Source organism: Haliotis rufescens, unplaced genomic scaffold (genome assembly GCF_023055435.1).
Source record: "Haliotis rufescens isolate VD_foot unplaced genomic scaffold, xgHalRufe1.0.p SCAF_129, whole genome shotgun sequence".
Taxonomy (NCBI): Eukaryota; Metazoa; Mollusca; class Gastropoda; order Lepetellida; family Haliotidae; genus Haliotis; species Haliotis rufescens.
Genome location: NW_025963812.1, coordinates 462418 through 477021, shown reverse-complemented (window position 1 = coordinate 477021; position 14604 = coordinate 462418). Strand labels below are relative to the sequence as shown.

Below are 14604 nucleotides of genomic sequence, written 5' to 3'. Positions count from 1 at the left end.
ATGGGAGTGAGAGGAGTGAGTTGGGGGAGAGAGGAGTGTTGGGGGGAGAGAGAGGAGTGAGTTGAGGGTGGGGGGTAAGAGAGAGAGGAGTGATTTTGGGCAGAGAGAGAGGAGTGAGTTGGGGGGAGAGAAGAGTATGTAGGGGGAGAGTAGAGTGAGTTTGGGAAGAGAGAGAGGAGTGATTTTGGGGGGAGAGAGAGGAGTGAGTTGAGGTGGGGGGGAAGAGAGCGAGGAGTGAGTTGGGGGGAGAAAGTTGTCAGTGAGAAAGAGCTGAATGGTGGGAGTGAGTTGTCAGAGTCAGGGTGGTCATCAGATTCGGTGTTTGGAGAGTTGGTCATTGTGGAGAGTAGGTACTAGAAGGGTAGAGTTGATAGAGTCAGGGGGAGTTGTGGTGAGTTGGTGAGTTGGTCAAGGGGTACATTTCCTTCCTACTCACTTAGTGCATCATTTTTCTACACTGCAACTTGTATACAATTGTATTAAACGGTTCATCTATACTATCCTGTCGTAATCAAATTCTGATCGCCATGGAATGATGGATGAGAGTTTCGTTGACCGATGCTATTTCTTCTCCCAGGTTCCAGCCCCAGCGCAGGGTTTGTGTACGTGGGTGCCGGTGCCCCCCTTCCCCCGGGACTCAAGTCCAAGACAGCCTCCAAGGTGGGTCAGGTGACGTTTGACCGGAGCGTGACCGACCTGAAGAGCGGCGTGGTCCACCAGGAGAGTGAGATGAGCATTGGGCTGAGGTGAGACATCCCTCATGCAGCAACACCTAACAATGAATGATAGTTGTTTTTGTTTTGAGTGTACAAAAGTTGTGACCTTTGGACAGTTGACTCATTCCAGGCCCCAGTCCAAAGGAATTTCAATCTTCTGAATATAATTTCAAAAAAGTAATTTCTTGGTCTGTTCTCAAGTATTTATTATTTGCCAAAATGTGTGTGTTTGTTTTTACCATCTCACCCATACAACCTCTCCTCCCCATCTCACCCATACAACCTCTCCTCCCCATCTCACCCATACAACCTCTCCTCCTCATCTCACCCATACAACCTCTCCCCATCTCACCCATACAGCCTCTCCCCATCTCACCCATACAACCTCTCCTCCTCATCTCACCCATACAACCTCTCCCCATCTCACCCATACAGCCTCTCCCCATCTCACCCAGACAACCTCTCCTCCCCATCTCACCCATACAACCTCTCCTCCCCATCTCACCCATACAACCTCTCCCCATCTCACCCATACAACCTCTCCTCCCCATCTCACCCATACAACCTCTCCCCATCTCACCCATACAACCTCTCCTCCCCATCTCACCCATACAGCCTCTCCTCCCCATCTCACCCATACAACCTCTCCTCCTCATCTCACACATACAACCTCTCCTCCCTATCTCACCCATACAACCTCTCCTCCCCATCTCACCCATACAACATCTCCTCCCCATCTCACCCATACAACCTCTCCACCCCATCTCACCCATACAACCTCTCCTCCCCATCTCACCCATACAACCTCTCCTCCCCATCTCACACATACAACCTCTCCTCCCCATCTCACCCATACAACCTCTCCTCCCCATCTCACCCATACAACCTCTCCTCCCCATCTCACCCATACAACCTCTCCTCCCCATCTCACCCATACAACCTCTCCTCCCCATCTCACCCATACAACCTCTCCTCCCCATCTCACCCATACAACCTCTCCCAATTTTACCCATACAACTTCTCCACCCAATCTCACCCATACAACCTCTCCTCCCCATCTCACCCATACAACCTCTCCTCCCCATCTCACCCATACAACCTCTCCTCCCCATCTCAAACATATAACCTCTCCTCCCCATCTCACACATACAACCTCTCCTCCCCATCTCACCCATACAACCTCTCCTCCCCATCTCACCCATACGACCTCTCCTCCCCATCTCACCCATACAACATGTCACCTGGTTAAATGTTTGTAATCGTGCCCCAAAACCTCACACTGGTTTGTTTATGACTCTGGTTCAGACTTGATTATTACATTGCTGATTGAAGCGTAATACATTCACTCACGGATCCACTCCCAAATCAAAAACCTAGCTTGATTTTTGGTGAATCTGGCCCTATGTTTATAGACATGATGTGTGTTGCATCACCTCTGTCTGTAGCAGCAATGATACTCTTCTTGTGATGTGATGTAATCTTCCTGTTTTCTTCCTGTTTGTTTTATCATTATTTGCATCATTTTGATTGGTTGCATCTTCCTGAGGCAAGGGAATTAACTGACTGTAGAAGTCCAGTTTCCACCCTTGGAATTTCTGGGCTTGTAGCACCACCAGTGGCCATTACAAGTAATGTCCCTTCTAAGTCCTTCCTATTGACCAAACAGATTCCACCTCTCATATCACTTGCATTTGCTTCAAACAAAATGGCGGCACCCAGTCAAGACCATCTCATCTATAATAAAGATCATTTTGTAATTGATGGGTTTAAACCTCGCAAAGTGCATCATATCACATGAGCACCTTGATTAAAAACATGAAAAGATTTGGAAAATATCTGTTGACAACGAGTTGGCAGTGCACATGCTTTGCAAATCCTGCAATCGGCAGAAATCTGCTTGAAGTTTACGAACAGGATGACGATTTCGTGATGTGATTTTGATTGGACTATGCATATATTTGTTAGTCCAGCCAAAATATAACTCCATAATTTGCCTCGGGAAGATGGAATGGTTGTGGATTTACTAAATGTTAATTTGTATTTTCATATTGCATTAGTAAACTGTAGTATTGGTTTCAAAGACTTTTGTTAGAACCAACCGGTTACAAGATGTGTCTCCTGAATACATTTGGAGCACATCTTAACTTCGATTAACCAGTTCAAATTAAATTGTTACTACTGATGTTGCAGGTTTAGGTAAACATTAAATTTTCCTTTCTTATCATTTCTAAAAGTTTGAGGGCTGTCGAGTAGCCTAGTGGTTAAAGCGTTAGCTCGTCACGCCGAAGATCCGAGTTCGATTCCCGACATGGGTACAATGTGTGAATCCCATTTCTGGTGTCCCCCGCCGTGATATTGCTGGAATATTGCTAAAAGCGGCGGAAAACCATACTCACTCACTAAAAGTTTGAACTGATCAGTGCAAGGTTCCTGGGGGTGGTTCCAAGTGCCCCATGCTAGTTGTAAGGTCAGCTAATGAGGATCCGATGGGCACAATGGCGGATCTTGTTCTGGGCATTGTACCCTGATGGTATAGCTCCTCATAGGGCTGGCTATTGATATCGATAATCGCTAACTAAATATCAATCAATTGGCAATAAATATTGGAGAAGTAACTTTAAACAAATATGCGACAAAGTCCCGAAAAAATCATCATTTTTCACACCACGGGTGAGCATTGACACATTTATACATACATTACTTTGTGGACATTTGAGATATAACAAAAACAGTTTGTTTTCGCAGTGTTAGAAATTGGCACTAGTCCTGTAGTTATAGTTAAGATGTCTTAAAGACTAGTAGAAGTTTGCCATTTTTAAGGGTTTTGCTATATGTTATCATTATAAGGACTAGTGGACTAAATATGTTCGTTTCTACCCCTGTTTTCGTCTTCAACAAGTGACATTATTGACAATAAGAAGTCTGTTTCAATAAATCTAAATTCTATTTCATCACAATAATTTATGCAAGTTATTATCAATGACAACAATTTCATATCGATAATCGTTTATAGTTCTTCCCATCCATGATAATTCCGATTATCGATCTTTTTAGCCAGTCCTAGATACTCATGTCATCAAGCCCTGGTTTGTTATTCTCTGGCCACCACAAGGCCTTATATTTTTATTTTAGTCAGTTAATGAGACCTACCGACAAAAACAACCTGAATTTTTTATTTGAAAAAAAGTCGAAAATATTTGGGCTGACTGTTTTTGTATAAGGTGAAATGGAAAAAAACCATGAAATTTTATATCGGGTGTTTGTAAGAAATTTTGAATAATACTTAAAAAAATCTTTATTCTGTATTCAAACAAGAAAATAATAATAATAATATTTATACTGTTTCGCAACCATGCTTCACTGATTGTGTGACCTACCAGTTTGTTTTTTATTCATTAGTAGAAGAACTAATCTCGAAGTTGAATTTTTTATATTTTATTTTGACCACCTGCATTGAATTTTGAACCAACTAATAAAAGGCCAGATATAGCTGTAATATTGCTGACTGTCGTGTGTGATTCATTTAGCTTCTTCATTCAGCAGAGTTGAAGGTATATGACATTAGAGAGCTTGTTGTTGTTGACTAGATCAAAAAGTGGGGTGTCGACAGTGTTTGTGTCCGAGACACACCAAGAACTTAAACGCCTCAGTCGGTCTCGAGGTCGATCTCAGAGTCGATCTCCTGTCAGGTTTGCTGATACTTTTCAACCTGTGTTTCTTCCTTGCTACGGTGTAGATCGCAGACTAGAGGGAGATACAATCTCATAAAAATCTAACCTGAGGACATTCCATTACGGGTCACGTCAGAACGACCTTTCATCCGACCAATCAGAGCATCGCTTACCAGATTATGAAAGTGACAGTCGGAATGTGATTTCTAATCATGCAACCTCGAAAACTTTAACTGCGAACGATAGTTACGGGTTTAACAACTGAATCCATACAATCTAGACTATCTATTAGCCATTCCAGAATGTTCTTTTTTTAGTTTTCAAATTTGTAATCGAGAATTTGTCAAAATATGTTTCGAAGCGAAGTCGCCAATTTGAAATTTGTGCCGTAAAGCACGAGAAAGCTGCCTTCTGATTGGTCATTCCATTGGTCGGTTAAAGTTCGCGCAAGGTCGGTCTGATGTGACCCGTAATGGGATGTCCTCAGATCTTTGTTTAGCGGTAGCGAGAACTAAGATCTGATTTTAATGAGATTGAGAGGGAGATAGGGCCATGCATGGGGAGAGACAGCCATATATACTCATAGAAACAAATAAGGGAATTTATTATATACTTCAGTGTGAAAGACTGAGTTTCCGAAGTTGAGAAAAGTGATATTTTCATTGCAGTGAACATAACACTTGGTTTTGTATAGAATCATATCCAAATAGTTGATAAATAATTTTCGTGACCTCCAATATTTTTTATTACTTTTGTTTATATTTTGGGGGGATTTTGCAAACTCGGAACTACTTTTTAAGTCGCAATTACAAGGGGTGGCTTGTCATAAGAGGCGACTATGCTTGTCGTAAGAGGCGACTAACAGGATCGGGTGGTCAGGCTCGCCGATTTGGTTGATGAATGTCATCGTATCCCAATTGCATAGATCAACTCTTGATGATCACTGGATTGCTTGTCCAGATTCATTTATTTACAGACCGCCGTTACATAGCTGGAATATTGCTGAGTGTGACGTTAAACAACAAACACAACAGAGCCACCTGTGCAGACGTATACAGTCAGATATTCCAGATGCAGTGTTCAAGAGCATAACAGAGAGTCAAAGGATTCTTGTGATAAACCTAATTTGAAAATAATTAAAATTAAATATCCAGCTGGTCCCCAGATCCAAGCACTGTAGCGAAAACCGTCAAGGACTCCTCGTGTTCTCACACATGTTCACGATATGTTGTGTTTACAAGTACTATTTTCCCGACGACTGATCTCTCCTCATGGCGGGTTGTAACAGGTCTCCTCGAAGTAAAACATGCTGCTAATGAAAGTCGTATGGACAGAAGTACGTGTTGACATGTATCTATATTTTAATGTATATGTACATTTGGAATATATTTTGTCAGTAATGATAGATGAAAATGTTAACTGTTGGAAAATATACTACTCAAAACAAGTTATAAAGAACACCCATATTTTTTTTCATTTGACCATAATTAATCTGTCATGACTGGTAGGTATTGAAAAACACTGCCTTCTAATTGCGGCCATGAAATAATTTTAAAACCCAAAAGACAGTCGGGTAGGTAGCCCATAAATGTTGCCTGCCCATCTTCAAAGTTACCTTCCTACATTCAGACATTATTGATATAAAAATATCTAAGAAATTTGAGACAAATTGTGTCAGGATTTGGTATACAATTGCCAGAGAATCTACGACGAGTTATAATAAAACTGAATATGTGTGTACAATGTAATCTTAAAATTATCTGCGAGACAGTCGGCAGGCTGAGGAAAATTTCATGCAGCCCGACAGAAAAGTTTCCAGCCACGGGCAGGGGTGCAGGCAGGCAGTGTGGGTGTTCTCTAACTTGTTTTTAGGAGTACAGTGTATGTTTGACTTTTTATCATTACCTTGGCTCTCTTGCACAAAGCGATCTTAGCGCTAAGATAATTGTAACTCCCATAGTTTAACATAGGCTTACGATAATCTTAGCGCTTTGTGCAAGTGGGTCCTGATGGTATAATGGAAGTATGAAGTCTAAAACAAATACCAACAGCTCACTCTTTGAGAGAAACAGAATACAGAAATCTTTTTGCAAATTGGTGAATAACTTGATGTTTACCCTTAACATGACTTGTTCTAGTAACAGTATGTTTTACTTTGAGGAGGTTGAGGGGTATATTAGTCTGCTTCACAGTTATATATCGGTTGTCTACCAAGGCGTTACAATACTGGTGATAATATCATCCAATGACAGCTAGGACTACCTAATACCCTATTCCTAACAACTATTGCAAATAATCATTAATTGATTAATACTCGGTAGATTTTAACAATTTCTTTTCAGAATAAAATTTATTTTAAACATTCTAATACTGATAATGCTCTCTTACATTAAAGTCATATTTTTTTAACAATGACATTAGTAAGTATATGATGCTGGGTTGGTAATGAATCGTTTGTCAAGGCAGGTAGTTTTTGTATTGCAGTATTAATGTTTGCTTGTCATATTCGCCGATGATAGAAGATAGTTGAATTGTTTTAGACTAGTTCATGCCTGAAACAATATAGCTTTTTATATGGTGTTCTTGGTGATATAATGGCCATAGTTTAGAATATATATTGCAATAATTGTACTATTAATGAAAGATTATGTGTATATATTCAGTGTAAAACAAGTGTTGCTTTTTATATAAATACATCCTTGATAATTACTCTAGAAAGCATTTAACTGATCCTGGAGAATGTGAATGATACTGTATTTGACGTAATAAGCTCCCCGCTCTAATAAGCGCCCACAGCGATATATGCTAATATATTGGCTAGTGAACAATCCCAGTTAGCACCCCTTCAGATTGATCAATGTACACAAGACTTATTTATTCGTGTATAATACACAGTTGTGTGTTATATGCACCCTTAATTATGGGCAAATAAATTCTGGAAAATATATTTGTCGTACATTAACATTTCAGGCTGTCAGCACAAACCACGAAATTTATCTTTCAACTCTGTTTTTTTTCACCAAAATAATATTCTAATAAGAGCCCCCTATTTCTAATTTTGAGAGCGCCCTGGGCGGTTATTATGTTGAATAGGGTATTCAAAATTACTGCTGAAGACTGAAAACATGAGGTATTTTTAAGGGAGACAACTCATGTTCCACTGCCAGGGTATATCTGAGTAGATGTGCAGTTCCTTCACATACAATCTCTTGGGGGTCTTTTACTTCTCTATGTTACCTCCCTGCGTGAAGATCTCACTACACCTCCGTAGAAGGTTGAACTCGGAGCAAACGTCGGCCATACAATATAAAAGGAGAAAAGTTCTTCACATGTCAGCTTTCTAGAAAGATACAGTTGCTTTCTTTACCACCACCCGTGAAGATCCGGGTTAGAATTGGTCTTCAGCAAGCCATGCTTGCCGTAAAAGGCGACTATGTTTGTCGTAAGAGGCGACTAAGGGGATCGGGTGGTCAGGCTCGCTGATTTGGATGATGCATGTCATCGTATCCCAATTGCGTGGATCGATACTCATGATGTCATTCACTGGATTGTCTGGTCCAGACTCAATTATTTACAGCCTGCAATCATATAGCTGGAATATTGCTAAGTGCGACAATAAACAACAAACAAACATTCTGTACCACCTTGATTAGGGATTTATGAAATTTGCATAAAAAAAGTGTCACAGAACACAAATATACCCTCAATAGTACCCACTTGTACATGCCATGGCCCTCAGAAACAACAAGAGGTGTCAAATATCCACAACAGTATAATAGTGCAGCTTTATTTTTTTGCATTCAGAACTCGTGACTATATTCATTTTTGAGATACAGAAATCAGAATTGCTCATCTGAATGCATCAGAATGTAGTAGCCTTGATACAGTGAGGTGTCCTTAGATCTTCATGCAGAGAAATATCGTATCAGAGAGTAAAAGATCGGATTTTAATGAGATTCTGATCCCTCCTGCTATGATATCCAACCTACTTACATGCTGTTTTTTCCACAGAAAAATATCTGTTCATTCTTTAAAATATTTTAACTGTGCATATAAATGTGATCGGTAATATTCAAAATTGACCAGCAAATTGGCTAAAGGTAACAAATCATAGTTAAATTTATGCTTAAACATTTTTATTTTACCTCTATATAAATATGCAAATTTGTTTTCTATTTTAATTCTATTTTTAATCATTTTAAAAACGTTCATTTTTGGTTAAGATGATTACTATGATACGATGGAACCGGAATAGAATTACTGGATATAATAATTTTCATCTTCTGTTGTTGATGTGATTTACAGAAAACCTTTGCTGAAGTATTGCTATGAGTGTGGTCGGTCTGTCGGTGTCCGTCTCTCGGCCTGTACCAGGTGCAAGGAAGTGTACTACTGCAGCAAGGCCTGCAAACTCAAGGCATGGAACGCCCGTCACAGGGACGAGTGTATTAGAGTGGGAGGTGAGTGTCTACCTGTACCAGGTGTACTACTGCAGCAAGGCCTGCAAACTCAAGGCATGGAACGCCCGTCACAGGGACGAGTGTATTAGAGTGGGAGGTGAGTGTCTACCTGTACCAGGTGTACTACTGCAGCAAGGCCTGCAAACTCAAGGCATGGAACGCCCGTCACAAGGACGAGTGTATTAGAGTCGGAGGTGAGTGTCTACCTGTACCAGGTGTAAGGCCTAGTGGAACACTCACTGGGCTACAGATACGAAGGTTACACGTTCGATCCTCGGGAATATAAAGAATACATTTGTCATTTGATTTTACATTCCATTACATTGTGTTAAAATGCAAAATAAATTTCTTACGAGGAACATTCATATGTTACAATCTAAACTAAAATTGTATTAATAAAATCCTGGGGATATTATTACATCCCTGTTTATGAGATTTAACCGGACTGGAGAACAATAGGATGATCTCACTGGAGGTTTATAATGGAAGTTATTCCTTGTCCAGGTCGGTCCCGCAGTCCAAGCCCCTCCCAGAAGCGGAACCGAGTTGACAGCCCCACCCCCACAACCACGGCAGAGCGGGGGCGCAGGACGACGGTCAATGAGTTGACCAAAGACAAGCATGCACAGAAAGTGGTGGTGAGTGGTTTGTAAACTGTCAACTTGTTCTCTCGTTTTACGCCCAAAATAAAAAAATTCTCTGAAGATGGACGACAAGTCCTCGCAATTATCGCAAGTTCTTAATCATAATCCCCCTGCACACATTGTGTGGTTGAATTTGTTTGTTTCTTGACCTTTAAGCATGAAACACCTTGAACTGGTTACATGATGTTGTTTTTATAATTATCTAAGATAAACGATATACCAGATATCGCCGTCTACAATAGTTTTTGATTCCAAGATTGAGGGGTCGTTTTTATGCCTGGGATAGAAGATCTCCCAGTTTTAAACGAACTTTATTTTATGGGCATCTATCTGGTGTCGCACTGGGCCAACACAAAATGGTGGCATGTGCTTGAGTTAATCATTTGACAAAACATCATAGAAAAAAACAATGGAAGAAAATCACATCTTTATTGCAAATGTAGAGACTGTCTATGGTCTGGTGTCAGACCAGGGTGCCGTTGTACAGAACAACCTTAGCGCTACGACTGTCGTAAGTCTATGTTAAGGTATGGGAGTTCCGATCACCTTAGCGCTTAGATCGCTCTGTGGAACAGGGTGCCGTTGTACAAAACAACCTCAGCGCTACGACTGTCGTAAGTCTATGTTAAGGTATGGGAGTTCCGATCACCTTAGCGCTAAGATCGCTTTGTACAACGACACCCTGATCGCATTATAGACCGGGTATATAAATCAGCAGGAGTCTACAGATGGGTTGCATTATAGGTGGGTTCGTACTATAGACTGATAGACGGCGATATAGAGCACATAAAAATGAAATAATTAAGATATCGATGAAAGACATATCCAGCCACTGAAAAGATTATGTGCTTAATATGTGCTTAATATGAATATGTATACGTATATACACATATGTGCTGCTCAACTTTGATAGGGTTATTTATAAGTAATCAGGTTGGATAGGAATGAAGTCAAGCCTGACATGGACTTAAACGTCTATATTTTTCTTTCTTTGGTACAAGTAACTTGACTGATAAAGGTATGGATTCCTCTAGTGTAATGGTACACTGAAATGGTACACTGAAATGGTACACTGAAAAGAATACAAGGAGTTTTAATCTATAGGTCAATCCTCCCACAGTCTTCCACATCTTCCTGAGGCAAGGGAGTTAATTGACTATAAAAGTACAGTTTCCATCCTTGTTGAAATAGGCTGGAAGTATGGAGTTATATTTTGGCTTTTTAATCAATTATTTGATGCACTTCGCAAAGTAAGACCTGTTTTATTACAATATAGATTTGATTATCGTTCAGATCGTCTTGACTGGGCACAGCCATTTTGTTCGAAGCAAATGCAAGTGATATGAGAGGTGGAAGCTGATTGGTCAATAGGAGGGACATAGAAGGGACATAACTCATCAAGCCCAGAAATTTCAGCCTAGTTTGACAAGGGGGGAACTGGTCTTTTGCAGTCAGTTAACGGCTTTGCCTCGGGAAGATGAGCCTTCATTGATACGACAGCATATTCACCAGGACCCTTACAGGCAAATTGAGAATATATTTTTATTTGTTCAAAATTGGGATTTTTTTTTTCAAGTCCTTATTTTCTTTATTTTAGAGGTATTTTAGCATTGAATTGCCACATTGCATTCAGTGAATCATGAATTCAGCATAAGGCTTCTCCCTGTTTATGGGTCCTGTTATTAGTCTTTATTTTTTTGTTTTATTTGTTGTTTAACACCGCACTCAGCAATATTCCAGCTATATGACGGCGGTCTGTAAATAATCGAGTCTGGTCCAGACAATCCAGTGATTGATATTATGAGCATCGATCTACGCAATTGGGATCGATGACATGCATCAACCAAGTCAGCACCCTATCCTGTTAGTCGCCTGTTATGACAAGCATAGTCTGTTATGAGTGAAATGCGAGTTGCCTCAACCAGGCCAGAACATTAGTTATGGCAATGTTAACACGAAACGGGAAATTTGTAATTCCCATTTGGGAATTTTTACTGACATTTGCTGCATCTGAGCTGGTCTTGATCAATCCCAGTATCCCTATCAAACGTTGAGTAGCATATATCAACTCTTTCCATATATTGTATTGCCTTCGATCTTCAATATTATCAATTTCAGAGTCTTCAAATATATCTTCTGGTGAATGTTTCTTCTTTGTGAGAAGCTAATTGGCTAATATAGACTTGTTGTATATCAGCGATATTAACTGCTTGTACGATAACTCATGTACCATATTCGTAATTCTAAACAAGAGGGTGTCAACTAGAATAGGACCACTGACATATTTGGAAGTATTTTTAAATATTTGTATGAACTGGAACATATCAGTAATTTGGGTGAAGTCTTCTTTTTGAAATTTAGTAAAATGGAATTGGTAAAGATTGATTAAAAGAGTTAGTCCAAGTTGTTCAAGGTCACATAGGCGCTTGAATTGCCAAAGGATTAAAAACATTGTTATTGCTGGTTTGGTTTAAGTCTATTGATGGTGTATTTTCCAAGGGAGATTACTCTGTGAAGCATCACTACAAGAATCGTGTGGCAGTGAGGTTACTCTTCGTCAATAGATTTAAGGATGTTAATTGGAGCAAAACATTTTTGTTGTTGTTGAAAATATGCTGTTTTGCCTGCCTGAGATGGAAATGAAAAAGTTTGTATATCTGATTTCACCTCCGCTATTTGAGCAGGATATCTGTAAATCAGGAAGGAAAATATCCTCTGGCCTAATTCTAGCAGAGCTTCGAGTTAGGCCTCGGTGACATGCTGGTACTCATGCACTTAGGGACTGGTTATTTATAATTATTTGGGGAAGGGGGAATAATGATTTTTTTTTACATAATTGGGGGACATGAACAAAATACATAAAAGGGGGTCAGCAAAAGAGATGCAGTCCTCTTCCCCCCCCCCCCCCCCCCACTGGGGCACTGGTAGCCCCATCATCTAAGGCACCACGATGTGCTGTGCAGAGTTGCATCCCTTGGGCACACCAGAAACCTTTGATTGTGGGTTCGAATCCCGGTTCGCCCCAATTGTTTCTAGGTTTGTCAGCACCATTACCGTGCTCATGGGTTTCACCGAAGTGGTAAACATCTAAGACCTGCATCACTTCAGACTTTCCTCCCACATTAAGCTGACATGCCGCGATATAACTGGAATACTGTTAAAAAACGGCATTAAACACAACTCACTCACTCACTCTTTCTTCTTTCGATCCTATAATTTGCCTGACTCAACAATGGTGTAGATTGTAAAGCTGGCTTCTAAATACATCCATTGTGAAACAGTAAACTAAAAACAGAGTAATATCTCCCACCATGCCAGAATACCCAAGGAAAAATTAGGAAAGATTGTTCAATTTGTTGTCTTAAACTTGGCAATAAAACATAACTTTTTGTCCTAAACTTGGCAATGATATAGCAAGATGTCTGTGCAGCGGACAGCGAATGCAGTGTGAGTATGCAGGCTCTAGATACACTGTAGCATAATCAGTCTCCGGACACAGCTGCACACCAGGAAGTTGTTTATCTGTTGAAACTAGAAACTAGTTTGATGTCCTGGTCCTAGTTTAACCCCTCGTGATGTTTGCTGTAACACTGTCTGAGTGTGTTTGTGACTCATGCAATAATACATGGCGTAGTCTCTGTTGGTAACCGATGCAATCTCAAATACAAGTGTGTGATAAATGTATGACGTGTGTGACAAATGTGTGACAAATGTGTGATAAATCTTTGACAAATGTGTAATAAATGTATGACAAATGAGTAATAAATGTGTGACAAGTAAGTAATAAATGTGTGACAAATGTGTGATAAATCTTTGACAAATGTGTAATAAATGTGTGACAAATGAGTAATAAATGTGTGACAAGTAAGTAATAAATGTGTGACAAATGTGTGATAAATCTTTGACAAATGTGTAATAAATGTGTGACAAATGAGTAATAAATGTGTGACAAGTAATAAATGTGTGATAAATCTTTGACAAATGTGTAATAAATGTGTGACAAATGAGTAATAAATGTGTGACAAGTAAGTAATAAATGTGTGACAAATGTGTGATAAATCTTTGACAAATGTGTAATAAATTTGTGACAAATGAGTAATAAATGTGTGACAAGTTAGTAATAAATGTGTGACAAATGTGTGATAAATCTTTGACAAATGTGTAATAAATGTGTGACAAATGAGTAATAAATGTGTGACAAGTTAGTAATAAATGTGTGACAAATGTGTGATAAATCTTTGACAAATGTGTAATAAATGTGTGACAGGTGAGTAATAAATGTGTGACAAGTGAGTAATAAATGTGTGACAAGTGAGTAATAAATGTGTGACAAATGAGTAATAAATGTGTGACAAGTAAGTAATAAATGTGTGACAAGTGAGTAATAAATGTGTAACAAGTGAGTAATAAATGTGTGACAAGTGTGTGATAATTGTGTGACAAGTGAGTAATAAATGTGTGACAAGTAAGTAATAAATGTGTGACATGTGAGTAATAAATGTATGACAAGTGAGTAATAAATGTGTGACAAGTAAGTAATGAATGTGTGACAAGTGAGTAATAAATGTGTGACAAGTGAGTAATGAATGTGTGACAAGTGAGATAAATGTGTGACAAGTGAGATAAATGTGTGACAAGTGAGTAATAAATGTGTGACAAGTGAGTAATAAATGTGTGACAAGTAAGTAATAAATGTGTGACATGTGAGTAATAAATGTGTGACAAGTAAGTAATAAATGTGTGACAAATGTGTAATAAATCTTTGACAAATGTGTAATAAATGTGTGACATGTGAGTAATAAATGTGTGACAAGTGAGTAATAAATGTGTGACAAGTCCGTAATAAATGTGTGACAAATGAGTAATAAATGTGTGACAAGTAAGTAATAAATGTGTGACAAGTGAGTAATAAATGTGTAACAAGTGAGTAATAAATGTGTGACAAGTGTGTGATAATTGAGTGACAAGTGAGTAATAAATGTGTGACAAGTGAGTAATAAATGTGTGACAAGTGAGTAATAAATGTCTGACAAGTGAGTAATGAATGTGTGACAAGTGAGATAAATGTGTGACAAGTGAGATAAATGTGTGACAAGTGAGTAACAAATGTGTG

At 39.2% G+C, this 14604-nt stretch overlaps 1 protein-coding gene across 2 annotated transcripts in view; it reads left to right on the top strand.

The window, feature by feature from the left end:
* The window catches only part of LOC124110873 (ankyrin repeat and MYND domain-containing protein 1-like), a 53258-nt gene that overhangs the window by 28142 nt on the left and 10512 nt on the right, over positions 1–14604 (top strand). The window contains exons 14-17 of one of the 2 annotated variants that reach the window (XM_048394047.1): positions 578–746; positions 4304–4405; positions 8693–8847; positions 9352–9485. In XM_048394047.1, coding sequence (XP_048250004.1) covers positions 578–746; positions 4304–4405; positions 8693–8847; positions 9352–9485 — 560 coding nt within the window. The remainder of the gene's footprint in view (positions 1–577; positions 747–4303; positions 4406–8692; positions 8848–9351; positions 9486–14604) is intronic. The other variant, XM_048394048.1, reaches the window with a different exon arrangement.